We start from the raw sequence: 25,798 nt of genomic DNA, 5'->3' as shown, positions 1-25,798 counted from the left end.
CGGGCCTGTGCGTGGTGGGGGGGGCAGCAGCTGGGCCTGCGGGCGAGTGCGCGCCCCACTTGGGAGGTGTGAAGGAAAAAGCACCTGCCACGGCAGGGGCTCGTCTTGGGCACAAGCGAGGGCGCCCGCTAAGGGGGCCTATGGCCCCGTGTCCCCGGCCCGCGCGCCGCCACAAAAGGCCACACGGCAGCCGCCAGAAGCTTCTTCCCTTTATTTTAGTTCAGTAAGAGGCTACAGAGTGCAGGCACTTCCAGTGGTCACACCGAGGGGGTGTGGGCAAGGTCCGCTCCGACGGGAGCCCGGGGGTGAGGCAGATGTCCCCCCCCCCCGAAGCCAGGCCGGGCCCGTGCCGGGCGCCCCGGGGGGAGAAGCGCGCGGGCAGGGGGCGCCACCGCCGAAGGAATATGTACAGCGCGGGCGGCGCAGGGCCGGCCCTGGCGGGAGGCAGGCCCCCAAGGCCCATCGCCCGCGCCCCGGGCGGATCCCCCGGCCCCCGTGGCCCATCTCGGGGTCCGCTGGGCACGGGGCTGGGGCTGGGTGCTGGTCCCGGCCCGGGACGGGGCGGCCAGGCGGTGGTGCCCGGGGCAGCGGCCCCGGCACGGGCCCCGCGGCCTAATCGAGCAGGGACGGCTCGGCGGGCCGGATAATGGTGGGCCGGCTGGGCGCGGCCGGGGGTCTCCTGCTGCAGAGAGAACAGAGACGGGCGGGAAGGGGCGGGCGGTCAGGCCGGGGGCACCAGCGCCGGGGGGGCCCTGGGCCACCTGCTGGCTCTGAGGGACGCGGCGTGCTCCCTGTCCTCCCGGATCTTCACGTGGACGCGGGCCGACCCCGGGGGCCCAGTGGGGAGACGGAGGGGAGCCCAGAAGGCGCCCGGCCCACCCTTGCTCAGCCCTGGCGCCGCTTCTCCCTGGCTTGGCACTGTGTGGCCGCTCGGTGCCTCAGTTTCCCCACCGGCCAAACGGGGATGAGCGCGAGGCCCCCCGGCGCACGCTCGGGAGGGAGGTGGGGGGACGGCGGGGAGGGTGCGGCCTTACCTGGGCACCCCGGGGGGGATGCCGGGCGGGATCCGGGCCGGCCGCGACGGGATCTGGGGCGGCGCCGAGAAGGGGTCACTGTTGGCAAACACGCTCTGGGGTCCGGGTCGGGACGGGATGGGGGGCGCCGCGAAGGAGGCCGCCGGGCCCACGGGCGTGGGGATCAGCGGGGGCCCCGGCGTGGGGCCCCGCACGGCTGGGGGCCGCCCCGGGGGGTGCGCGCTGGCCGCGGGTCGGCGCTGGGGGGTGGGGCTGTGGAGGAAGGAGAGGGGTGTCAGTGGAGGGGTGGGCAGGAGGCCCTGGGGGCCGCGGGGACCACCCCAGCTGCCCCGCGCCGGCCCCCGGCCCCCTGCCAGGGCCCTGCGCCCGTGGGCACCTCACACCCAGCTGCAGAACCTTCCAGAGCCCGGCCGCGCCCTGCCCAGCCCCATGCCCCCGCTCTCCCTCCCCGGGCCCCCCGCGGACCTGGGCCTGGGCCTGGCACCCACTGCTTCCCGTAGGACGCAGACTCCCCAGGTCGGGGAGGGGCCAGCGCTCTCCCCAGACTGGCCTGTCCCGGCCCCTCCCTCGGGCCACCCGCCCTCACTGCTTGGTGTCCCAGTGAGGCCCATTCCTGTCTGAGGGTCTGCGGGGTGGGCTCCTTACACCCCGCTTCCCCCCAGGTCTACACACCCCCCTGCTTCTTGGCCCAGACTCCCAGCATGCCCTCTGGCGTGCGCTTGGGCTCCTCTGCAGGAGGGCATGGGGGGGGGGGCAGGTGGAGTGGGAGGGCGGAAGGGCATCTGCCTGCCCCTGCCCTGCTGTGCCCCCCCCCCGCTGAGCCTCCCACCCCCAGCCGCAGCCCCTGCCCCCCAGGCTGAGCCTCTCGCCCCGGGGGGCCGCCCCCCCCCCCCCGAACCTGTGGCTGCTGGTCTGGAGCCAGGTGTCGTCGACGGGCGGGGGCACGGGCGTGGACACGGTGCTGGTGCTGATGTCGCCGATGATGCTGAGCGCCTCCTTGAGCGCGTGGTACATGCGCAGCATGTCGTCGCGCCGCTGGGCCTGGTCGGCCGACTCCTCCATGAGGCTGCTCTGGTCCGCGGACGAGTACAGGTAGGCCAGCAGCTCGTGGTGGATGAAGGCCTTGCTCTGCGGGGGGCGCGCGTCAGGCGGGGCCGGCCGGGCCCCTCCCCACGTGGGCTCGCGGCCGCTGTGCCGCGCAAGAGCTGGCTGGGCCTCCGGCACGACTCTGGAACGCACCGTGCGTTTAAAACGCAGGCGTGGGAAGGGGCTATGGCCCAGTGGTTAGGGTGTCTGCCTACCACCTGGGAGATCCACGGTTCAGGCCTCCTTGACCCGTGTGGAGCTGGCCCATGCGCAGTGCCGATGTGCGCAAGGAGTGCCCTGCCACGCAGGGGTGTCCCCCGCGTAGGGGAGCCCCACATGCAAGGAGTGTGCTTCATAAGGAGAGCCGCCCAGTGCGAAAGAAAGTGCAGCCTGCCCAGGAATGGCGCTGCCCACACGGAGAGCTGATGCAGCAAGATGACGTAACAAAAAGAAACACAGATTCCGGGTGCCGCTGACAAGAATGCAAGCGGACACAGAAGAGCACACAGCGAGTGGACACAGAGAGCAGACAACGGAGGAGGGGGGGCAAAGGGGAGAGAAATAAATAAAAGAAAAAACGCAGGCAAGCCTTCCATCTGGGCACTTTCAAATGTCCTTCCCCCTGACCTCGCAAGTTTATTACACTTATCCCTAGTATTGTATCTCTTTTGTTGCTGTCTTTACCTCCTTTTTAACTTCTCACTGGCTTTTATTTGAAGACGGTGACTTTCTGGTCACAGATTTTATACTTTGTCCTGCTCTGAAAGCATCCTACAGGCTAGAGTACTGTTTGTTACTTTTCTTAGGGTTTCCAGGTACTCAAACTTATCTTCCACAAAGAAGGGTCAGTTTTTCTGTTCCTTTTCCATTTTTCACACCTCCAAATTATTTTTCCTGTCCACTTGCATTGGCTCGTAATTCTCAGAGGAAAAGACGCCAGTGTGGAAGTGGTCAGCCTGTTCTTGAGTTTAGCTTCCCTATTAAGGTCAAGATTGGGGAGCAGATGTGGCTCAAGTGGCTGAGTGCTCGCCTCCCACATGCGAGGTCCTGGGTTTGGTGCCTGGTACCTCCTTTGGGAAAAAACCCATAAAAACAAACAAGCAAAACAAAACAAAAAAACCAGCTTGGGGAAACTGATGTGGCTCAGTGGTTGAGCACCGGCTTCCTACATGAGAGGTCCTGGGTTCGATCCCCAGCCCCCAGTAACTTAAAAGTTGGATTTGCAATCGAAACACAGATTCAATCAATATACAGAATCTTCTAAAGAAAGCCTACATCTGCAGTTGCCTTTTAAAGAGCGAATGTTGAATTTTTCCCAATACATTTTCAGCATCTGCAGGAAGGACCATACTTGACAGTCTTTGAATCGTGAGCGACGTGAAAGCATTAGCGACTCGAAGGCTCAAATTTTAGAAAACCAGAAAAAGGTAAAATAGAATATAATCTCCAGGCACAGAAGGCTACAGTGAGAACTCCTCCCACTTGCTAGCCTCCCCAGCTCCCAAGTCCGCCTGCCAGGAAGCAAGTGCTCTTACCAGACTCTGGCACAAACTTTCAGGCCTCTCTATACAAATCCATGACACAGATACATCTCCCGTCCCTTTCTACACAAGTGGAAGCTTCCTGTATATTGCTGGCTCCACACTTTTCCCACTTGGTAATGAGTTATTACAGGCCCGGAGAGCTTCGTCGTCCTTTGTTCCTGTGCCAGCCTATTAAGTTTATTAAGTGGATTCTATTTATGATGAGTTATATTTTTTTTCCCCCCAATCGTTAGCCGCTATGAAACAAGGGAGAAAATCTCCAAAGCAGAATGGTGGGACCAAAGCATATACATCTCTTAAATCTCACAGCCACAGAACCATTTATATCACAAATCCCATCGACGGGTGAGGAGATTTATCTGGAAGGACAGCTAGAAACTGTTACCTCGATCACTGTTGAGGACACCAAGAGAGCAGGGTCAAAGGGCAGGGGACTTAGGACCTTTACTTTAGACCAGGGGTCCTTAACGTTTTTTGTTCCTTGGAACCCTCTGCCAGTCAGGTGGAAACCACCGACTCCCTACTAAGCCCACACTGTACTGTGTATCATTTAGTACGTACTTCACACCTGCACCGACACGTCCCCACGAGAATCATGTTTTCCTGAATGTCACCCCAAGGACCCCTTGTTAAGAGCCCCTGCCTCAGACCCTATCAGGCTGAGCTCTTCGACGGTCACGACATGAACCCCACCTGGTTTGCAGCTTTCTGAGCACCTCGTGCTGAGCTGAAAGCCTGACCTGCAAACCCGCTGGGCTCAGGACACCTTCGTTTCACCCCAGAGGAGCCCAAAGCCCCGCGAGGCTCCCAGGACCCCAGAGCAGGCAGGGAACGGCCGTGGGGGCCGTGGGGGCTGTGGGCCAGGCTGCGGCCCCGCCCCGCCCCAGTTCTGTGTCCCTCTCCCTGCGGGCCTGTGGGCAGCTGCCTTGATTGCTCTGGGCCTCAGTTTCCCTGAGGCCTCTCGTTTTCATCTGGTGAGTGCCCGGAGGCCTGGGGGGCGGCGGGGGGCACTCACGTTGTTGATCATGAGGTGCATGATGGTCTTTGGCATGAGGTCGCGGATGGACTTGTTGATGATGGCCACGTACGAGTCCACCAGGTTGCGGATGGTCTCCACCTGCCGCTCCAGCTGTGGGTCCATGGAGAAGGTGTTCTCCTGGACCCCGTCCTCGTTCTCGGCCTGCGGGGGGGAAGGGGGCGGTCAGGGGCGGCCGCGGCCAGGGCGAGCGGGGCCAGCCCCTTCTCGGGAACAGTGCTCCCTGGGGCTCTCCTCTGTGGTTCCGGGAACGAGGCCTTTCCCTGCCCGGTGGGGGCGGCGCCTCACCTGGTCCTTCTCGGGGTAGACCCCGGCCCGGAGGAACGAGGCCTTCCAGCTGTCCACGTCCTCCTGCGAGTCGCAGGCCAGCTCGATCTGCCTCAGGTCCTTGTAGACGTTCCTGGGGGGGCGGGAGGGGCGCACGCTGGGCCCTGGTTGTGGACTCGGCGGATGGCCGAGGGCGGTGCGGGCCGGCGCCCACGCCGGGAGGTCTCGGGCCCCATCGCCTCCTCCGCAGGGCGAGGCGGGGACCAGCGCCCACCCCGTCGGGCTCACGGGCGCCAGGAGCTGGCATGTGCAGCCCAGCACCCGCGCGGGGGACGTGGTGCCCCGTGGCGTCGGCCTGGTTTTGTTGGCTCAGCCGTGGCTTTGCCTTCCTTTGGGAACTGCACCCCTCCTGAGTCCCTCTGTGGGGACCAAATATAGCCGACCACCCCCCAGCAGCGGGCGCGGGCGCTTCCTCCTCCAGTGGGCATCGTGGGGTTTTCTAGAGAGTGTGGAGTGGACCCCGCAGCGGCGGGAGGCCCCCTCTCTGTGCCATGTGATGTGGCACCGGTGAGCCATGCGGCTGCCAAGGGCTAGGAGGGGGGCCGGGGTGACCGGGAAAGCCAAATTTTCCATTTTAGTTCATTTAAAAAATTTTTTTTCATTTACATGTTTTTATTTGAAAATATTTATAATAGTGAAACTAAATTTTCGAGACACTGGATTATCCTTAGTTTTCTGTAAAAGAGAGACATGGAAGTTATCTACAGGGTGGGAGATCTCAGAACTTGAGTGGAATGGGCAGCTTCACGTGATGCCATTTCACTAGCGTTCTGTTTCAGTCTACACACTTAAATCGTCCTTATCAGCTGGAACTACTGCGGTGCCTCCATATTCCGGGAGAAGTACTTTATCTCCAGCTCTCACCCTAACTGGCTGAATACCTCCACCCTTGCCTTTTTTTTTTCCCTTCAACTTTATTTTGTACATTTAATAACTGAAATTATAAACAATTAAAACTAAAAAGATGGGAAGCGGATTTGGCTCAACGGATAGAGCATCCGCCTACCACATGGGAGGTCCGCGGTTCAAACCCCGGGCCTCCTTGACCCGTGTGGAGTTGGCCCATGCGCAGTGCTGATGCGCGCAAGGAGTGCCCTGCCACGCAGGGGTGTCCCCCGCGTAGGGGAGCCCCACGCACAAGGAGTGCGCCCCGTAAGGAGAGCCGCCCAGCGCGAAAGAAAGCGCATCCTGCCCAGGAATGGCGCCGCACACACAGAGAGCTGACACAGCAAGATGACAACAAAAAGAGACACAGATTCCCAGTGCCGCTGACAAGAATGCAAGCGGACACAGAAGAACAGCGAATGGACACAGAGAGCAGACAACGGGGGGAAAGAGGACAGAAATAAAAATAAATCTTTAAAAAAAAAACAAAACTAAAAAGAACCCATAGTTGAATAGACACACTCGTTTCCCATTTAAATGTACTGGACACATGTAAGTTCTGTTTCTTTTTGCGTCCTGTGATAAGCTACACAGTATATTTGGTTCGCAGTAACGCCATCACACAGTACTTGGCCTTCTGGGTCTGTCTTGCTTTGTGCGACATATGCAGCCCTTTCCTTTAGCCCCCACCCCACAGCCACTCCTGCTGCTGCGAGACTCGCTTGCGGTCCTTCTGGAAGCTCAAGGCCTCCTTGGGTCACAGTCGTGGCTGCGCTGCTTGCAGCCACCACCCGGCCAGAGAGCGGAAGACGCTTTCTCAATGAGCCTCCGGCTGCCGGACCGCCTTCTCTGCGCTGGCGTCACCACCACCGCGGGACCCCCTGCGGCCTGGCCTCGGGGACGTGACAACGCGCCGGGCGACACGGGGGAGCAGGGAAGGTCCGGCACGTGCCCCGACGCCGGGGGCCCGGCGGGAAGCTGCCTGGGGGCCGGGCAAAGGCTTGTGAAACGCTGGCCCCTGCGTGTCTGTGAGTGAGGACAGGGTCAGAGCCCCAAGGCTGGTGGAGGGGCCGATGACAGCAGCCAGGGCCCAGGGGCCAGGCCCCGCGCGCCCAGCCCAAGGCGGCCGCGGCCGTGTGAGACCTGGGTGAGGTGTGGCCCGTGAGCCACTGGAGGGTCAGTGGGTGGCTGCCCTGAGCGATTACTGGAAGGAGTCCTGAGGGGAGGGCCATGCCCTCCTTGCTCCTTCCTCCTTCCTGCCAGCTGGGATGCCATCAATGATGGCTGGAGCTTAGCAGCCACCTTGGACCGAGAGGTGGGAATAAAAGAACAAGAAGAGCCCGAGTTGCCTCAACTGCCCTGAACAGTAAAGTATGGATGGACTTCAGTTATCTCAAAAAACACAAACTTGGGCCTTGCCTTCTGCTGTTGTTCTAGGACTCCTGCACCCACTACGAGATGATGCATTGGTAATGCTACCACCCCACGAGCACGGGGCTCAGGGAGATGGGAAGGGCCCCTGCTGCCGTGGGCCCAGAAGGGCTTCCGGCCAGGCCGGCCTCAGCGCCGAGCCCAGGTTCGCCCACTCTCCCCGAGGCTTCTGGGGCTGGGGCGAAGCCACAAGAGCTCTAGGGCGGCATGGGAGCACGGTGGTTGGTGCTCTGTCTTCTGCAGCCCTGGAGGCACCCAGGGGGACCAGCCGTGCCCAGGGCGCTGGGAGGGGGTCCCGGGCCCCGTGGCCGGCCGCAAGGCCTTTCTACAGGTAACCGCGACTGGGTCCCGGCCTCTGCCCGAGGGCACGTGGGGGCCCAGGGACGAGCCCCCTTCCTGTGGGGCCTCCCGGCTCTCCCCCAGTGGGGAAAGGCAGCTTTGCCTGAGCTCACGTTATCCTCCGACACTTCCGAGGACGGGTCCACCGCCCCCCCCGGCCCCATCTCGCCTCCCCGGGCAGGACCGGCTCCCCTGCTTCCCCGGTGCCCCCCGGGGGGGCATCTCGAAGGCCCCTCTCCTGTGCCGCGGCCCAAATCAGGAGTCTGCTCGGCTCTCTTCCACCCGCACCGTCCAGTCTATCCCTTCCCGGCTCTGGCCCCTGCACCCGCTGCCCTCGACCCCGCCTCCTTCCCGCCCCCCAGCCCGTGCCCCGGCCCGTCACGCCCCTGCCCTCCGGGGCTCCCCGTCGCCACACCCCGTTTCCTTCCGTCTCTCCCCAGAGCTCTTTCTTGGACACCCGCTGGAAGCGCCCTCAGCTTCTGTTTCTTCTCTGGAACCCAGGCCCCACAGCTGCATTTTCAGGGCTGAGGGCAGCGCCTGGCGCGTGGCCACGGGCACAGTGCGCCCCCCCGGGGTCCCCAGGCGCCCCTCACCTCTGCTCCGTGTTGAAGATGGCGAAGACGTGCTTGTTGGACATGAAGCCCTTCTCCACGTCGCGGATCTTGAGGTTGTCCAGGGGCAGCATGTACTTCTTCTCCTTCTCCTGCGGGGGGCAGGGGGGCGGGTCAGCGGGGGCCCCTGCCGGAGCCGCTGCCAGTACCCGGGGCTTCCCGGGGGCGGCTCAGCCGCCGCTGCCTCCCGCCTCGCTCGCGCAGCCCCGGCACGCCACTCTGAGGCACCTGCCCCAGGGCCTTTGCACCTCCGGGTCCGTGGCCCAGGCGCACGCCCAGCGGCGTGCGACCCCCTCCTGCCCTCCTGCAGGTCCCTGTCCCGCCCCTCACTGTCTGCCCTTCCCCTCCCTCCGGAGCAGCCCCTGGCCGGGCACACCGCGAATCCTGCTCAGGGACGCGGGTTGCTGGATTGGTCCGTCAACAGGACTCCCCTGCTTCAGAGCTGAGGCCTGGGAGATGCTCAAAACCGGGCGGCCCCCCCTGCTCCTCCCCTGCAGGGTGGACCCAGCGACCCCTCCACGACAACCCTGGGGTGACGGCAGAGCCCGCATCACAGATGGGGAGACCAGGGCACAGAGAGGGGCCGGCAGAGCGTTGGGCGGGGGTTTAGCTCCCGGCAGCCTTGGGGGAGCTGCCCCGCACCCCGGTGCCAGCCAAGCATCCCTTGCGTCCTAGCAGCAGCTGCAAGGGCAGCGGCTGAGCACCTACTGTGTGCCCGCAGGGGCTGGGCCGCCGCACACGTCATCATTAGCCTCACGATAGCCTGGCGAGTGGGGGACACGGGGTGGGCTTCCACATCGGGGCCCGCTGACACCCCCATGATGCCCGGCGGCCACAGCGAGAGCCGCCCTGCACGGCTGTGCCCCTCGCTGCCCGCCGCTGTGCCGGGCTCATCGACACCTCCCATGTGGACGGGGACACCACACTCAGAGAAAGCAGCAGCCGCTGGGTCCCCAGGAGGTGTGGGGGGGTGGCCCAGCCAGGCCTGCCCGCTCCGCCACCCGACCTGGGCTTCCGCGGGGAGCGCTGGCCCATCACCCCTCCCAGGTGTGGGCACAGCCCTCCGGAAGGCTCCAGAACGAGGCCCAGCTCGGCGCCCGGCAGTGGAGGGGGCGGGGGACAAGGCCGGAGCGAGAGTCAGAGGTGCTGGGGACGCAGACGGCCCGGGGGAAGTGCACGGGACTGCCCCGCTGTGCCTCAGTTTCCTCCTCTGTCAAGCGCCAAGGAGCTCTGCTGGACTTGCGCCGTGGGGAGGCTCAGCACAGCGTGTGCAGGTGCGGGCCGGGCGGCCACGCAGCCAGCGCTGGGGCACCGGGGCTGGGTCTTTCTGTCTCTCCCTCGGGGTACAGGCCCGCCGGCCAGGGTCTGGCAGGAAGGGGGCAGAGCGCTCCTGTGGGCCGTGCCGGGGTGAGAGGCAGAAGAGGGGCCGGGGCGGCAGAGGAGGGGGCCCCCTCGTTCAGGCTGCAGGACAGAAGCCCGAGGTGGGGGCAGGCGGCCAAGAAGGGCTGGGCCAGGCCGGGAGGGCAGGGTCGGTCCCCCCAGCCTCTTGGGGAAGAGTTACAGGGGCTCGTGGCCCAGGGGGAGCCCTGCAGGTTGCCAGCCCAGAAGTTTCTGGAAGGGCCTCCGCTGCCCCCACCCTTTTGTGTCTCCAGGCCGAGTAACTGAGGCAGGGGCCCGAGCGAGAGGGCACCCCTGGAACTGTTTACAGTGGGATTCTGCCCGGAACCGCCGCCTCCCTCCACTCCCTCCCCCGCCTCCTCCTCCTCCAGGAAGCCCACAACGCTGGCCCCAGACAGGCAGGGGTGGGTGCAGGGACCTGCCGGCCGTGTCCAGCCTGCCGCCCAGGGCCCACGTGGGTACAGCGGTCCACACAGGGGTGAGGCTGGGCACGGGCGAAACCCCGCCAGCCCCAAACTCGCCGCCACCCCTGCGGAGAGGTGAGCGCGGGTGCCCGCCACCGTTTCCCACCGGGGTGGCCGCTCGGGCGGAAGATTCCGGAGGGAAGAAGGGGGCCTGGGTGGGGGTCGGGGGCTCTGGCTGTAACACTGGGACCCAGGCAGCCTTGTGTGGGAGCCCACGTGGCCCGTCCGTGGCCGAAGGCGCTCGGCCCTCCTCTCCACGCTTCCCTGCTGCCGCCGGGGCCCACGGGAGGGCCGGGGCCCGTCCTCACGGGGGAGCAGACGCTCTCACAAGCGGGTCACGGCCGGCCCCAGGGCCACATCCCTTTAGGACCCCTGCCCAGCGCCCGGGCCTGCCACGCTGGGGACCACAGAGGGGCAGGGCGCGGCCACGGGGACGAGGGGAGGAATCGCGCAACTGCCCCCAGCCCCGCCATGTGGGGAGCGCACCTGCCCCCAGCCCCGCCACGTGGGGAGCGCAACTGCCCCCAGCCCCGCCACGTGGGGAGCGCACCTGCCCCCAGCCCCGCCACGTGGGGAGCGCACCTGCCCCCAGCCCCGCCACGTGGGGAGCGCACCTGCCCCCAGCCCCGCCACGTGGGGAGCGCACCTGACCCCAGCCCCGCCACGTGGGGAGCGCAACTGCCCCCAGCCCCGCCACGTGGGGAGCGCACCTGCCCCCAGCCCCGCCACGTGGGGAGCGCACCTGACCCCAGCCCCGCCACGTGGGGAGCGCACCTGCCCCCAGCCCCGCCACGTGGGGAGCGCACCTGCCCCCAGCCCCGCCACGTGGGGGAGCGCACCTGCTGCCGGCTACTCGGGGGTCCTGGGGGGAGCCCCGGAGCCCTCCTGGCTGCAACACCTGCTCCCAGGGGCCCTGGAGGCAGAGCCGGGTCCCATGCAGCACACGCCAAGGCCTGCCGCCCAGTGACCCCGCCGCCCCCACGCCCCTGGGTTGAGGACCGGCCGCCCAGGCAGGGCCCCTCCAAGGCCTCGGGGCCCCTGAGCTCGGGTCCTAGAAGTGGGATGGCCCGGGGCGCTCCCAGACCTCTCCCAGGTAGGGCCCTCGCAGGTGGGGCTGTGGGGGGGGGGCAGACACCCCCAGGCACACGGCCGCCTGTGGCTTCCAAGACCCCACACGGCCCTTGCCAGCTGTGACGAGGGTCCAGTGAGGCTCCGAGCTGGGGTTTCCTCCCCTGGCAAGGGGGGATGGTGACGGGGTCCCCCCCGAGGGAGGAGTTGAGAAGGGGGCGTGGGGGGCTCAAGATCCTGGGGACCCTCCGCAGGGCAGGGGCTTCTGCACTGGCACCCCGCTGTGGCCCGCCCGCCCCAGGCCCGCTGCTCTGGCCTGCAGGGTGGCCCAATGTCCCGGGGGAGCCACAGCCCCCGGGGCAAGGGGACCACCGGCTGCCGGCCAGGCCCAGGTGCGTGCGAAGAGCTTCAGGCTCGGGGGTCGCGTGCGGCGGTCCCAGCCTGGCCGGCCCAGGCCCACGGCGCCACGCGGGGGGACACGCCCCCGCTGGGCCTCTCACCTGGGCCCCAGCCCCTCCTGCGGAGGGGACAGCGGGAGAAGCCAGCACAGGCGCCGCGGGCTGGCCTGGGGGCGCTGGGGCTGGGCTGGCCCCCGGGTCTCTGCCTCCGAAGCCACCCCCATCCAGCTCCCCCCACAGGGGCCGGGGACCAGGTTCTGGTGGGAGGGAGCGAGCAGGGCATGCGGTCCCTTCCCCGCCAGCCCCTCGTCCCCTCTTAGGGGCTGCTGGAGGGCAGCGGCCTTGGGAGCGGGGCGAGGCCCCCTTCCAGCACGCGGCCATCTCTGCAAGGGCGCGCTTTCCTCCCGGCCTCTGTCCCTGACGCGGCCCCCCGGGCCTGTCGATGGGACCCTATCACCGTCCTGGCAGACGAGCTAAGACCAGGGCATGCCAGCTTAAGGCAGACCCTTATCCAGAATGACCAGGATCCTTAAAAGAAGGGGAGATTAGGGTGGAGAGACCTGAAGTCACCGAGGAAAGGCGGCCGGGGGACGGAGTGATGCAGTGATGCGCCCCGAGCCCCGGAGGCTGCAGGGGCCGGAGGGGGTCCCTGCCGGGGGACAGAGTGACGCAGTGATGCGCCCCGAGTCCTGGAGGCTGCAGAGGCCGGAGGGGGTCCCTGCCAGGGAACAGAGGACGGAGTGACGCAGTGACGCGCCCCGAGCCCCGGAGGCTGCAGGGGCCGGAGGGGGTCCCTGCCGGGGGACAGAGTGACGCAGTGATGCGCCCCGAGTCCTGGAGGCTGCAGAGGCCGGAGGGGGTCCCTGCCAGGGAACAGAGGACGGAGTGACGCAGTGACGCGCCCCGAGCCCCGGAGGCTGCAGGGGCCGGAGGGGGTCCCTGCCAGGGAACAGAGGACGGAGTGATGCAGTGATGCGCCCCGAGCCCCGGAGGCTGCAGGGGCCGGAGGGGGTCCCTGCCAGGGGACGGAGTGACGCAGTGACGCGCCCCGAGCCCCGGAGGCTGCAGGGGCCGGAGGGGGTCCCTGCCAGGGGACGGAGTGACGCAGTGACGTACCCCCAGGCCTGGAGGCTGCAGGGGCCGGAGGGGGTCCCTGCCAGGGAACAGAGGACGGAGTGACGCAGTGACGCGCCCCGAGCCCCGGAGGCTGCAGAGGCCGGAGGGGGTTCCTGCCAGGGAACAGAGGACGGAGTGACGCAGTGACGCGCCCCGAGCCCCGGAGGCTGCAGAGGCCGGAGGGGGTCCCTGCCGGGGGACAGAGTGACGCAGTGACGCGCCCCAAGCCCCAGAGGCTGCAGGGGCTGGAGGGGGTCCCTGCCAGGGAACAGAGGACGGAGTGACGCAGTGACGCGCCCCGAGCCCCGGAGGCTGCAGAGGCCGGAGGGGGTCCCTGCCGGGGGACAGAGTGACGCAGTGACGCGCCCCAAGCCCCAGAGGCTGCAGGGGCTGGAGGGGGTCACTGCCAGGGAACAGAGGACGGAGTGATGCAGTGACGCGCCCCGAGCCCCGGAGGCTGCAGGGGCCAGAGGGGGTCTCTGCCAGGGGACGGAGTGATGCAGTGATGCGCCCGGAGCCCCGGAGGCTGCAGGAACTTGAGGGGGTCCCCGCAGCCCTGCCGCCCCGTCGGCCCTCCAGGACAGCGGGAGTGAAGCTGTGTGGCCGCCGCCACCTGCCTGGGGCCCTCTGTGACGGTGCTGGGGGGCAATGCAGGGAAGGGGAGGCAGCCGGTGCCAGGGGGGAGGCCGGCCGCCAGCAGGCCGGGAGCCGGGGCGGGACGGGTGGCCCCACAGGAGCTTCGCCCCCAGACCACCGCCCGGGCCGGCGGGCTAGGAGCCGCCAGGAAGGGGCCGAGCAGCGCCGCAGGCGGGAAGGCCTGGCGCTGCAGGAGAGGCCGCCCCCGGCTAGCGTGGGGTTCACTCCCGGCCCCCCTCTGGGAGGCTCAGAGACCCCTTCACGGGCTGGCCCCTCCGGAGCGAACGAAGCCCCCGCCGCCCCGTGCCCAGGGGCTGCCCTACTTCCTCCTAGTGATGGCAAACCAACGCGGAACGTCCTGGGAACGCTTGCTGGGGTGTCGGCAGGCAGGGCCCGTTCGCTGTACCCCGTTGCCCAGCTGGGGGAAACTGAGGCCCAGAAAGGCTCGGGGCTGGCCCGAGGCTGTGCGGCGTGTATGTGTGGGGGAAGCGGGGACCCCGGCAGCCAGGCGCGCCCCGTCTTGGGGCTGGGCCGCTGCCCAGCCCTGCCGCCTGCCCCCCTCCCGCCGCCCCCGCCGCCCCCGGGGGCCCGGCCGGGTCCCTCCCCCGGGGCTGCTCACCTCCTCGTCCTTGTACCAGGAGAGCGACTCGGCCGTCAGCACGAACCAGTACTCCTTGGAGCCGCCCTTCATCAGGCTGATGTTGCTGATGGTCAGCCAGCCGCGGCGGATCACCTGCAGGGCACGGGCGGCTCAGCGGGGCCCGCGCCCCCTGCCGCGGCGGGTGGGGAGAGGCCGGCCCAGGCCAGCGGGGGGCGCCAGGGGCCCTTCCCTCTTTGTAAGTAGCGGGCTCTTTTTATGGATCGCCCCCCAGCAGCATCTGGGAACGCCGGGGCCAGAAGTGTTCCCTTCGGCACCTCCCAGGGGCCCTGGGGGCGGCCTGCTGGGCCCTCGAGGGCCCCCCGTCTCGGGAACCCCCCCCCACAGAGGAAGCGGCAGGGAGGGCAGGACGGACGCGGGCAGGGGACAGCTGGTGACCGGAGCCCCGAGGGCGGCTGCCCGCTGCAGGGGGCCTGGCTCGGTCGCCCTTTTATTCTGTCCAGAGCACACCTTGGGCCCCGGGTGTGGAAAAGCCCCTGGAGAGGTGGGCCGCGCGGCGGGCAGAGGAAGCCGGGGGGACTGTCCAGGGCTGGCGTTTGGGCGCGGGTGACAGAGCGAGCTGCTGCTGGCATCGGGCGCCCCTGGCCTGGGGGGACGGTCAGCAGGACGCCCCACCCCCCGCGGCCTGCTCAGGGCCGCACCTGGAGGGCCCCACGCCCGCGTCCTCTGACAGCGTGGGGGCCCACGGGGCCTGCGTGGGGCACTCACCTGATCGCCAGAGGCAGCAGCCCGGGGCGGTGGGCCCAGAGCCGGGCTGTGCTCCCTGGGATGAGGGAGGGAGGAGGGAAGCCACAGAGGGGCGTGGGGGCCAGGGCCCGGGGACCCCGGGGCAGCAGGAAGCACGCGGAGGGACAGGGAGGGCCACCTGGGCAGCGAGGGCGGGCTAAGTCGCACAGGGCGGGCAGGGGTCCAGCGGGAGCTTCCCAGGCCCACCTCGGGCCCGTTCCCTCCGCCCACGGGGCGCCCTGCGCCCCTCAGAAGGCCACTCCCGGGCTGCGGGCAGCGGTCACCTGCGGCCACTGTCAAGGCCGAGGCCAGAGTTCTCCCTCCCTGGCTCCCTGCGACGCCCAGGGCAGCCCTCGGGGCTCTGCCCTGCTCCGGCAGCCCCTGGGGCACCCAGCCCCCCGGGCGGCCCAGCGTCAGGACGCCCGGCTCCTGCAGCTTTGCTCAGGACCTTCCCAGTGGCTCCGAAAGTCCCACGTGCCGGGAACGGTATAAGCCCCGGGCCAGCGGGTGGTTGAGGGCGCCGCTGGCCAGACTGGTCTCCGCCAACAGGCTTAGGACCCAGACAGGAGCCCCTGCCTGACGGGGGGGAGCTCTGGAGCCACAGGCGGGGGCCTGCTGGTGCCGGGCCAGGCCCGGGACAAAAGGCCGCGGGCACCCCCCGGCACTGAATCTCGAGAAAGTGGCCAGGCCTCGTCATCTGGAGGCGGATCTGTGCTTGCACCACCCCGAGGAGACCGGCCTTGGAAGGAAGCGGCGGGGACACAGAGGGGCAAAGCTGAGCCCGCGTGGGGGGTCCCGGATCAAGCTGCCCAGGCGGGGATGGAAACCACTGTCGGGGGACCCGGGGGCTGCGACCACGCTCATGGAAGGGGCCAGGGGCTGCAGCCGTGGCGGGGGGTCCGGGAGGAGAAGCAGAATGACTAAACCTCTGGTGATGGGGCGGGGGGGGAGAAGCAGGCCCCTGCCCCGGCCCGTTATGGGGGCAGGAGCTGGGGGCGCCCCATGGCCGTAAGTGTGGGAGCCATGGCCCCAGGCGAGGCTGACCCTCCCACCACCAGCCCCCACCCCTCCAGGTTTCCTCTCTCTCCCAGGACCTGGGCCCGGGGTGGCCCTGACACTGAGGTCACCCGAGGACCCCTGTCGGCAGGGCAGGGGGGGCCTGCCTAGCGCCCCAGCGGCTGGCGGCGGGAGACCGTTCCAGGGAAAGCATGAGAACTGGATCACCCCGCTCTCAGAGTGGAGCAGGGCCTGCACCAGGCTTGGCCCAGCTGGCCCTCACGCCCTCCTGGCAGCCCCCAGAGGGGCTGGCAGAGGACACCGCGTGCGCGCAGACAGGAGGTGGTGCCTAGAGCAGGGATGGCAAATACTACTCATTTTGGGCAGCTGCCCGGGGAACAGTGGTGAGAATTGGGGTACGAGGATCGACGGGCCAAGGCTACGGAAAGGGGGCTAGCGGAACAAGGCAGCCCCCACTGAGTGTCTGCCACGGAGGCAGGAGCAGAGGGGCAGCTCCAGAAAGGAGGCGTGTCTCTACTAGGTAGGGGCCCACGTGAGGCTATCGTGGGAAACAAAAAACCAGCTTGATCAGTGGGTCACATCTGCCATGCACAGGGGAAGGGTGGCATGCTGAGGAAAGAAGGCCCAGATCGATTAGCCAGGTCTGCCACAGGCACACGTGGGGTGTGGGGGGGAGGGAAAACATGCTGGATCCATTAGTCATGTCTGCCACGGACCCAGGAGGGGGAAATTCTCGAATGGCGGACAGCGGGCCGTGGTCAGCGGCCGGTCTCCACAGTGGAGACGAGGGTGGTGGGTAAGGCGAGCATTTGCCATCCCTGACCGAGGGGAGATCAGGGGAGCCAATGAGCCTCCAGTAAGGCTGGCGGCCGGGTTAGTGCCCGAGTAAGTCGACTGACGCCCAGGGCAGCGCAGAGCCCAGCGGCGGCTGGGGCGGGGGGAAGCTTTTTGGTTAGTACTGTTTTTAGTTTGGCGTTACTGGGGGAGTGGGGGGGAGGGCTGGTTACGGGGTGGGCAGGGGCATCATCAGTACTAGCGTCTCTAACATTGGCTACCACACTAGGTGGGTACTTACCAATATCTCCCCCTTTGAAATTGCAAAGTTAGGATTGTGGGTAAATCAAGGAAGAGCAGGCCAAGGAGAAGAGATGGAGGGGACATCAGTGGATGATGGAGGAAGAAGCAGAAAAAGCACAAAAACGGGAGAAGAGAGAAGGAGAGGAGAGGGGGAGAACAGCAAAAGAAAACAAAAATTACATGCTATTAATTATGTTCACGGTGTTAATATTTAATTATCATCTCCCGAAATAAAAAGAGCAAAACGAAACAAAACGAAACAAAAAAAAAACGCAAAAAAACTAAATCAAAACAAAAACATATGTATTACCCATGGCAAGCGCAAAATCAAAGACAAAAAACAAAACCATGCAGGGGTTACATCTTTCTTGTCCGACGGGCATGAGAAGGGGATAAGGGCAACAACAGAGGGGCTGCGCCTGCCCCCACGTGACGTGGACAAGGGGAGACGGGGGACACCCTGGTAGAGGGCTCTCAAAGATGATGTGTTTTCTTTCTCTTTTTTCAAAAACAAACAAAAAACCCCGGGTACCTCGCGGTGGGATTGAAAGCCTTTCACGTGTCCCAAGGCCTCTGGCTGGCGCCCGACACGGGGGTAGCGAGCCCATGGGTGGCTCGAGGCACCTGACTCACCTGAGCGGCTGGGGCCCGACTGGGTGGCACCGGCCTCAGCAAGTATTTGCGCTGCCCCTCTCCCGAGAGGTCAGATCCTGGCCTCTGGCGTCGGGCACGACCGCCTGGGCCTGTGAAATCTGCCCCCTAGGCCCTGCCAAGCTGTCTTTCGGAAACGTCAAAGTGTGAGCTGACTCCGGAGGCCCGGGTCGGGGGGTGGGGTGCTGGCTTCTGGAAGGGGGAAGGTGCCCCCCGGGGCCCTCTCCCCCCGTGGAGCCGCGGGCCGCCGAGGGTGGGCTACCTGATTTGGGATGGCCCTCTTCTTGTTCAGCTGTGTGCTCCGCTGCTGGGCGCTGAAACCGAAGCAGAGAGAGGGCTTTTGGGGTCGAGGAGGAGGGCGCGCCGCTGCTTCCCGCTACAAGCCAGAGCGCTCGGGGCCCAGGCGGGGGGCAAGCGCAGAGGTCGAGGGAGACACCCTGCATGTGAGGGGCTGCCCAGGGGAGGCGGCTCAGGATCTGACCAAACCGAGGCTCCGGGCCCTGGTCCCGGCCATTCCTGAAAGCGCCAGCTATTTCCAGAAGCTCCTGGATTCCAGAGCCTCCAAGAGGCGAGATGAGACGCTGGATTCCCAGGGCGGCCCCGGAGGAACCTGAGGCTGTTGGGGCTCAACCAACGGAAGCTGCTTCCCGTGCTGTTTTCCTGCCCCGGACCTCAGTTCTGACCCCAGGGCTGCCTGGCCTGAGAGAGCGGCCTCTGACTGGCTTGCCGTGAAACGCCACTCAGCTTGGACGGCTCCTGACTCCACTCAGAGGACATTCTAGATCAACAGGGCTTGTTTCCACAAGGGCTCCTCATCGTCTACAGCCACAGAGCTCTGTTCTCTCTCACCCGCCATATTTCCTGGGTAATTCTCGCTGGCCCAAGACCACTACTGTAGAATTTTGTACGTGGACATCTACTCAATTTCTCTGTGGGTTTGAATACACTTTCTACTCATTCTTTTGTGCTTCCTGGTACACAATCACATCATCTGCAAGTGACTTATACCGCCTGTTCCTTACGTGTCATTTTTTTTTCTTATCTTATCGCTTTAGCTAGAACTGTCCAAATGAGGTGAAAAACGCGAACCACCTTGTCACATTCTTTGAGAGAATGCCCACCTGTGGTGCTTCCCCGTGACGTTCATGTTGGCTGTTGGATAAAGCAGAAGGTGTGTGTGCGTGCGTGGGGGGAGGACGGGGAAGCAGGCTTCTGCTCCTAGATTACAGAAGGTCTGAGAATTCAGAACGGGTGGAGAATTCTATTTCTCGGTTTTTCTACCCTCTAGAGCTTTACTGTGGGGTTTTTTATGTGGGACTCTGTTTTGAACAGCAGGCGTTTAGAGGGCGGTGAGAGGTCTAGAGCATCTCCGTCCTGGCAGGGCTGGTACCTGGAGGCGGCGGGAAGGAGCCGCGCCAACACCTGGCAATGGCCTCCCGGCGCCCGGCAACGGGAGCCTCGGGCTGGTCCCTGTCCTCTGCCTGGAGCCCACCAGAGATGGCCCTCTTTCCTCGGGAGGGAGGGGAGGCAGACTGCAGCCTCGGCCTGCAGAGCCCTTCTTGCGTTGCGCCTCTCTCACTTCCACCCTGCCCAGGACCCCCACGTGCTCCTGCCCCTCGCCCGTCCTTCCCTCCATCTCTGGCACTCTCTGTGGCTCCCCCCACCCCCAACCCACCGCCTGGCTGTCACCCTCAGCTTGGCTTCCTCGCAAAGGCCTGCAGATCACCGCTGTGGCTGCCCCCTTCCCCACGGTCCCTCCCCGATCCTCCCCCCCAGCTCTCACCTGCCCGGGGTTAACTGGTTCAGCCACCCCATCGCCCCCGCCTGTGGGCTTGGCAACGCCCGGCTTGCTCTCGGCCCCAGCACCGGGCCTGGCTCCGAGGACGCCCTCATGGCCTGTTCTGTGGGCCCCGCACCCAGCCGGGGCGCCCCCGTTCACACACCAGGGAAAGGCACACAGCAGGCAATACCCACCCAGTCACCAGCTGCTCAGTATAGTAACAGCTGGGGTAATGGGAAGGCCCAGGAATCCAGAGCAAAGAGTGGAGTGGTCAAAGGAAAAACAGGAGAGATTGTGAGAAGGAACTGCGGATGAAGTGTGAGAAGCAGAGACGTCAAGTGAGGACAACGGCAGCGAACCGAGGTGGACCGGCGTTTCCAGGACCCCCCGCCCCCAGCTGCCGGGAGAACAGGGGCGGAGGGGCTGCCTTCCCCGGGGCCAAGCCCAGGGCCCCCCCGGCCCACCCGCAACTTGTCTGGGCTTGGGGAGAAGCTTCTGATCATGCCTGCCGGCTACCTGCTCATTTCTCTGGGAACTCTATGCATATGCTCATTCATCCATCCACCCATCCATCCATCCGTGTCCATCCGTTCATTCTTCCATCCTTCCATCCATCATCCATCATCCATCCATCTGTCCATCCTTCCTTCCATCCATCATCCATCCACCCATCCAGCCATCCACCCATCCATCTATCCATCCTTCCTTCTTGCTTTCTATCTATCCTTCCATCATCCATCCACCCACCCATCCATCCATCCTTCCATCCATCCATCATCCATCCACCCATCCATCCTTCCTTCCTTCCTTCCATCCATCCATCCACCTTTCCTTCTTTCCATTCATCCTTCCATCATCCATCCTTCCATCATCCATCCATCCATCCTTCCTTCCATCATCCATCCATTCATTCATCCATCCATCTTTCCTTCTATCCATCCATCCATCCACCCACCCACCCATCCATCATCCATCCATCCACCCACCCATCCATCATTCCTTCCTTCCATTCATTCTTCCTTCTTTCCATCCATCCTTCCATCATCCATTTACCCACCCATCCATCCATCCTTCCTTCCTTCCTGCCATCTATCCTTTTATCTATCATCCATCCATCCTTCCTTCCATCCATCCACCATCCATCTATCCACCCACCCACCCTTCCTTCCTTCTTTCCTTCCTTCCATCCATCCATCCATCATCCATCCATCCATCCTTCCACCCACCCTTCCCTCCTTCCCTCCTTCCCTCCTTCCCTCCTTCCTTCCTTCCTTCATCCATCCAGTCCACTTACCTACCTCGTGCCCAGCACAGAAGACCCTGTGACTACTTAGCCCAGGACTCGGCTCGGCAGGCCGCCCTCAAGGAAGCATCCCTGGACCTCCATGCCAGGCCCGAAGGACTCCCACGGGGCCCCCAGCCCGGCCCCAACACGCTGCCTCTTCACTGCCCCCTAGACGGGCCCCTCCCTTGAAGGTGGGGACCCGGTCTGAGCCCCCCTCATGGCTGCATCTGCCGGCAGCATTCACTAAGGGGCCACACGGAGGCCGGCAGCCAGGGGACAGGAAGACCCGCACGAGCCACCGCACAACCTGCGTGCCGCCCGAGCTCGCCGAGGCCAGTGGCAGGGCGAGGGGATCGGGGCGGGGGCCTGATGGGCAGCACCGACACGGGTGCCCTGCGGAGTCAGTTAGAGGTCCCCACTCTGGCCCTGACTCTGGTTCTGTGGAAGGTTCTGGTTTTGAGCCTGCGGCGTTGGACTGGAAGCCAGGGGAGCGCTGGGCAGCCCCCGGCGCCGAGCCCGCAAGGTGCTCTGCGGAAGCCAGCCCGGCTCTGGGAGAAGCTGCCCGGCCCCCCCGCGAGGGCCCCCACAAACCCTGCTGGAGAGGAGGCGGCTCAGTGTCGGCTCGCCTCACGCTTTCCAGACATCCTGGCCACAGGACCGCCCTGCCTCACCCACTGGGCTTTAACCCTCGGGGGCCCAGAGCAGGGGCTCTGCGGACAAGGCAGGGGAGCCAGCGCTGGCCCAGGACGGCTTGCCGGCACCCAGGCCCCGCACGCTGCTAGCCTCCGAGGGACTCGCGACGGCGCCGCCTCCCTCGGGGCCCTGGCTGTGCGGGCAGTGCCATCCCCCCTGCCGCTGTCCCCAGAAGTACATACTTGGCGAATCCGATGAAGTCCTCGTGGTTCGTGTTGATGTAGGACTGCTCGATGTCTATCAGGAGAAGAATCTGGGGAATGTGGGGGGGCCTGTGAGTACCAGGCATGCGGCGCCGGAGCACTGCCTGCAGCCGCCGGCAGGGGGCGCCCCGCGGGGGTGGGACCCCGGGCAGAGCCGGGCAGCCTGGCCAAGTGCTCCACGGGCGAACAGAGGCTCCACCTCGAAGGCTAAGTGACTTACAGGCTATACTGTCTTTAGAATAGTGCGGGGCAGCAAACGAGGGCTGGGTTAAAACCGCAAGGATGCGGCGGACTTGGCCCAGTGGTTAGGGCGTCCGTCTACCACATGGGAGGTCCAGGGTTCAAACCCCAGGCCTCCTTGACCCGTGTGGAGCTGGCCCACGCGCAGTGCTGATGCGCGCAAGGAGTGCCCTGCCACGCAGGGGTGTCCCCCGCGTAGGGGAGCCCCACGCGCAAGGAGTGCGTCCCGTAAGGAGAGCCGCCCAGCACCAAAAAAAGTGCAGCCTGCCCAGGAGTGGCACCGCACACATGGAGAGCTGACACAAGATGACGCAACAAAGAGAAACACAGATTCCCGTGCCGCTGACAACAACAGGAGCAGACAAAGACGACGCAGCAAATAGACACAGAGAACAGACAACCGGGGCGGGGTGGGGTGGGGTGGGGGAAGTGGAGAGAAATAAATTAATAAATCTTTAAAAAAAACAAAAAACCACCAGAAGAGCAAGGGCAGTGGAGCTCGGTGGGTGAGCGCCTGCTTCCCAGGTACGAGGTCCCGGGTTCAATCCCTGGTGCCTCCTGAAAAAAAGAGCACAGGCCATTCGGAGTCTGGATGTTTTCAAATGGTTCACGTGGCCAAGTGAGAATGTTAAAAAAACACCACACACGCAGGGCACACACACGAGTCCGTAAGGAACAGGCCCTCCAACAACACAGCGGGCTTTACTGGAACGCTCCTCCCTGCGCCTTCCTGCCTCCTTTTTGCCCAGGACGAGATGGCCTGTGGGAGCCGCTGGCCCGACAGGTTATGGGGTTGAGTCCTGTAAGGAACGGGCCAGGCCACCTGGGAGGAGGGCCGCTCGCGCCCCCAACGGGTTCCCGCTGGCCCCGGGCCGGTCCTGTCACCCACCTGCGCCTCAGAATCCTCAAGCGGTAAAATGGGGCAAAGCATTCGGGCCTTGAGGGGTTGCCAGAAAATGCCGGAAGCTGTCTCTGTGGTCTGCCTGAGGCCCGGGTCCCGTGTTCCCAGAGCCCTGGGGCTGTGGTACGCTGAGGGCCCCAGCATTCTTGCGCCCCCATTAAAAAAAAAAAAAACTGAACGAGAATCTCTCCAGCTTTTGACCTGAGCTCCAGGGAGGGAGGCGCAGGTGACTCATGTCTGGAGGGAGCCGCTGGCCAGACCGTGGGCCACTCGGAAGGACACCCGGGCCTCTTCCTCAGCAAGGAGGGGGCGACAGGGGGCCGCTCTGAATCGAGAGACCAAGGTACGATGACAAAATGCGTGTGAATCTGCGAAGAGGTCGGCGTGAACCAACGACCGCCAGGAGAGCACGGAGAGCGAGAGGCAAGTGCCCGAGGCCCCGGCTGGTGGGTGGTCCCGGAGCACCTGGGCTTGGCTTTGGGTCCCCCTGGGAGCAGAGCGAGCGAAGAGGCAGGTGACAGGGAGGAGTGGCAGGCCAGTGGCCACTCTGTGCCTCTGGACGAGTCTAGCTACCGTCATGCTCCAACTCAGAACGCACCCCAACGTGCCCACGGACGGGCGAAGGACAAAACCAGCCACGAGCCCTCCGGTCCAGGGACCGTGAGTCCGCCGTCGGGAGCAACAAAGTGCAGGGCCAATGCGGCGGACAAGGGCGATGGCTCCTGACCGCGTTATGCTGCATGGAAGAAGGCGGCTTCCGGGACCCAGCTCTCGACCGCTAGGTGACCGCCGGGCAGCCCCAGACCCTCGGCTGCCACCCAAAACACCGAACCAGGTGATGCGGGGAACCGTTGTGTCCCCCAGAAAGATACGGCCAAGCGCTGAGCCCGAGTCCCAGGGATGGGCCTCATTTGGATCGAGGGTCTTCGATGAAGAGATGAGGGCAGCTTTGGGAGGCCCCCGGCCACCACACCTGGGCCCGTGGGAGAGGGAGGAATCTGGACATGGACAGACGGACACGGAGGAGACGGCGCTCTGAAGATGGACGCAGACCCCGGAGCGCTGCCTCCGCAAGCCAAGAACGCCGAGGGCGGGCGGCCGCCGCCAGGGGCAGGAGAGGCAAGCCGGACCCCATCCCCCCAGGTTCCGGAGGGGAGCGCGGCCCGGCCGACGCCTTGACTTTGGGTTTGTGGCCTCCGGAACCTCGAGACAACGAGTTTCTGTTGTTTTAAGCCAAGAGGGAAAAAAGAAAAGTGCACTCGTCGGAATCTGTTCGTGTGACATTCTGGAACGGGCAAAGCGTCAGGACCAGGGAACAGCCCAGTGCTTGTCAGGATACAAAGGGGGAAGCAGATGTGGCCCAGGGGTTAGGGCGTCCGTCTACCACATGGGAGGTCCGCGGTTCAAACCCCATGTGTAGCTGGCCCATGCGCAGTGCTGATGCGCGCAAGGAGTGCCCTGCCATGCAGGGGTGTCCCCCGCGTAGGGGAGCCCCACGCGCAAGGAGTGCACCCCATAAGGAGAGTTGCCCAGCGTGAAAGAAAGTTTAGCCTACCCAGGAATGGTGCCGCACACACGGAGAGCTGTCGCAACAAGATGACGCAACAAAAAGAAACACAGATTCCCGTGCCGCTTGACGAAGAAGAACATGCAGCAAATAGACACAGAGAGCAGACAACTGGGGGTGGGGGAAAGGGGAGAGAAATAAATAAATCTTAAAAAAAGAAAAAAAGCTACAAAGGGGACATTTTTGGGCGAAGGAACCGTCCTGTGTCTTGACTGTGGTGGTGATGCCACCGTAGGGACACGCAGACCTGGGCCCTCGAAAGGGGGACCCCCCCCTCAGTTCAAGGGGGAGTGGGCATCACCGTCCCAGAGTCCTCGGGCTCGGGGATCCATGGGTGAGCGTGCACTCCTGGCATTCTACCGTAGACGTATGGTGACTGTGGCGATGGAAGGAACTAGACCAATGACGTGGAGACCCGGGGCCCTGGAGGAGCTGAGGGCAGGGAAGGGGGCGAGGGGGTGTGATACGGGGCATTTTCAGGACTTGGAGTTGTCCTGGATGACACTGCGATGACAGGTACAGGCCATTACATATCCTGCCGTCACCTACAGAACTGAGTGGGAGAGAGTGTAAACTACAGTGTAAACTATAATCCATGGGGTGCAGCAGTGCTCCAAGATTTATTCACCAAATGCAGTGAATGTGCCACAATGAGGAAAGAGGGTGTTGATGTGGGAGGAGTGGGGTGGGGACAGTAGGATATACAGGAATCCCTTACATTTTTTAAAATAACATTTTATGTAATCTAAGTACCTTTTAAAAATACATATTTAAAAAAAAAAGGGGGACTTTCACCGCGTGGAAATTATACCCCAAAAGCAACCAAGCCGTACCTGGTCCTTGGTCCTGCCCTCGCGTTCCCGGATGTAGGTGGTGACGATGCGCTCCGTCTCCTCGCGCAGCCGGGGGTAGGAGCTGAGCTGGGGGGGCAGGGGAGTGGCAGTATCGGCTGGGGTCCCGGGAGGCAGTGTCGGCCACGCGAGGGGCAGCTCGGGGAGGGGGGGAGCGGTGAGAGACAGAGGGTGGGACCCCCCGAGCCCCCACTCCGTTCCCGTCAGTGCAGCGGCTGCCGCCCGGGTCCAGGAATTGGCCAGCGGGGGGCCGGGGGCCGCACAGCGCGAGGGAGCCCCCCCGCGACCCGGAGGTGGGAGGCGGCCGAGAGCAGGTGGCGCGTGGCTGCTGCCCGGCGGTGACACCTGTCCCCCTCCCGCCCGGGAGCCTGCGGTGCCTGCTCTGGGGTGGTGCGGGCCTCACCTGGGCCGTCTACCTCGGCAGGGCCCCCCGGGGGACGACAATTCCCGATCTTTTACCTTCAAAGCCCCCCCCAGCGACCCTGCGGCCCCTGGCGGGTCCCGGCGTGGGGCAGAAACCCAGGCCCGCTCGCCGGGGAGCTGCACCTGGCGCGGTCTGGGTGGTGTTCACAGGGTGGGGGGACCCCGAGCAGGCACCCGGCCACAGTGGTCCCGAGGATGAGCGCGCACAGGTCTGCGATGGCGCCTGCTGTGGCGACAGCTGCCAGCCCGGCTCGGGGTCCGCTGGCTTTGGCTCGGGGTTTCAGAGAAACTCCCGCCGGCCCGGCACGGGGCACATCCGGCAGTGTTGCAGGACCCCCTGTCCCCGGTGGGGC

General features: G+C 65.0%; 1 protein-coding gene across 8 annotated transcripts in view; it reads right to left on the bottom strand.

Annotated features, from left to right (window-relative positions):
- DNM2 (dynamin 2) overlaps positions 1–25,798 on the bottom strand; it is a 97,402-nt gene that overhangs the window by 4,400 nt on the left and 67,204 nt on the right. The window contains exons 11-22 of one of the 8 annotated variants that reach the window (XM_058290284.2): positions 25,005–25,091; positions 21,443–21,513; positions 19,477–19,506; positions 17,765–17,816; positions 16,850–16,861; positions 13,993–14,106; positions 8,276–8,385; positions 4,989–5,100; positions 4,680–4,844; positions 1,933–2,162; positions 1,035–1,286; positions 197–682 (exon numbers count right to left, since the gene is read on the bottom strand). In XM_058290284.2, coding sequence (XP_058146267.1) covers positions 613–682; positions 1,035–1,286; positions 1,933–2,162; positions 4,680–4,844; positions 4,989–5,100; positions 8,276–8,385; positions 13,993–14,106; positions 16,850–16,861; positions 17,765–17,816; positions 19,477–19,506; positions 21,443–21,513; positions 25,005–25,091 — 1,305 coding nt within the window. In that variant the 3' untranslated portion in view covers positions 197–612. Of the gene's footprint in view, positions 1–196; positions 683–1,034; positions 1,287–1,932; positions 2,163–4,679; positions 4,845–4,988; positions 5,101–8,275; positions 8,386–13,992; positions 14,107–16,849; positions 16,862–17,764; positions 17,817–19,476; positions 19,507–21,442; positions 21,514–25,004; positions 25,092–25,798 lie in introns of those variants that run through there. The other 7 variants (XM_058290285.2, XM_058290288.2, XM_058290286.2 and 4 more) reach the window with 7 other exon arrangements.

Source organism: Dasypus novemcinctus, chromosome 30 (genome assembly GCF_030445035.2).
Source record: "Dasypus novemcinctus isolate mDasNov1 chromosome 30, mDasNov1.1.hap2, whole genome shotgun sequence".
NCBI classification, from domain to species: Eukaryota; Metazoa; Chordata; class Mammalia; order Cingulata; family Dasypodidae; genus Dasypus; species Dasypus novemcinctus.
The sequence above is the reverse complement of the archived record's forward strand: the minus strand, read 5'-3'. Positions and strand labels throughout refer to the sequence as shown.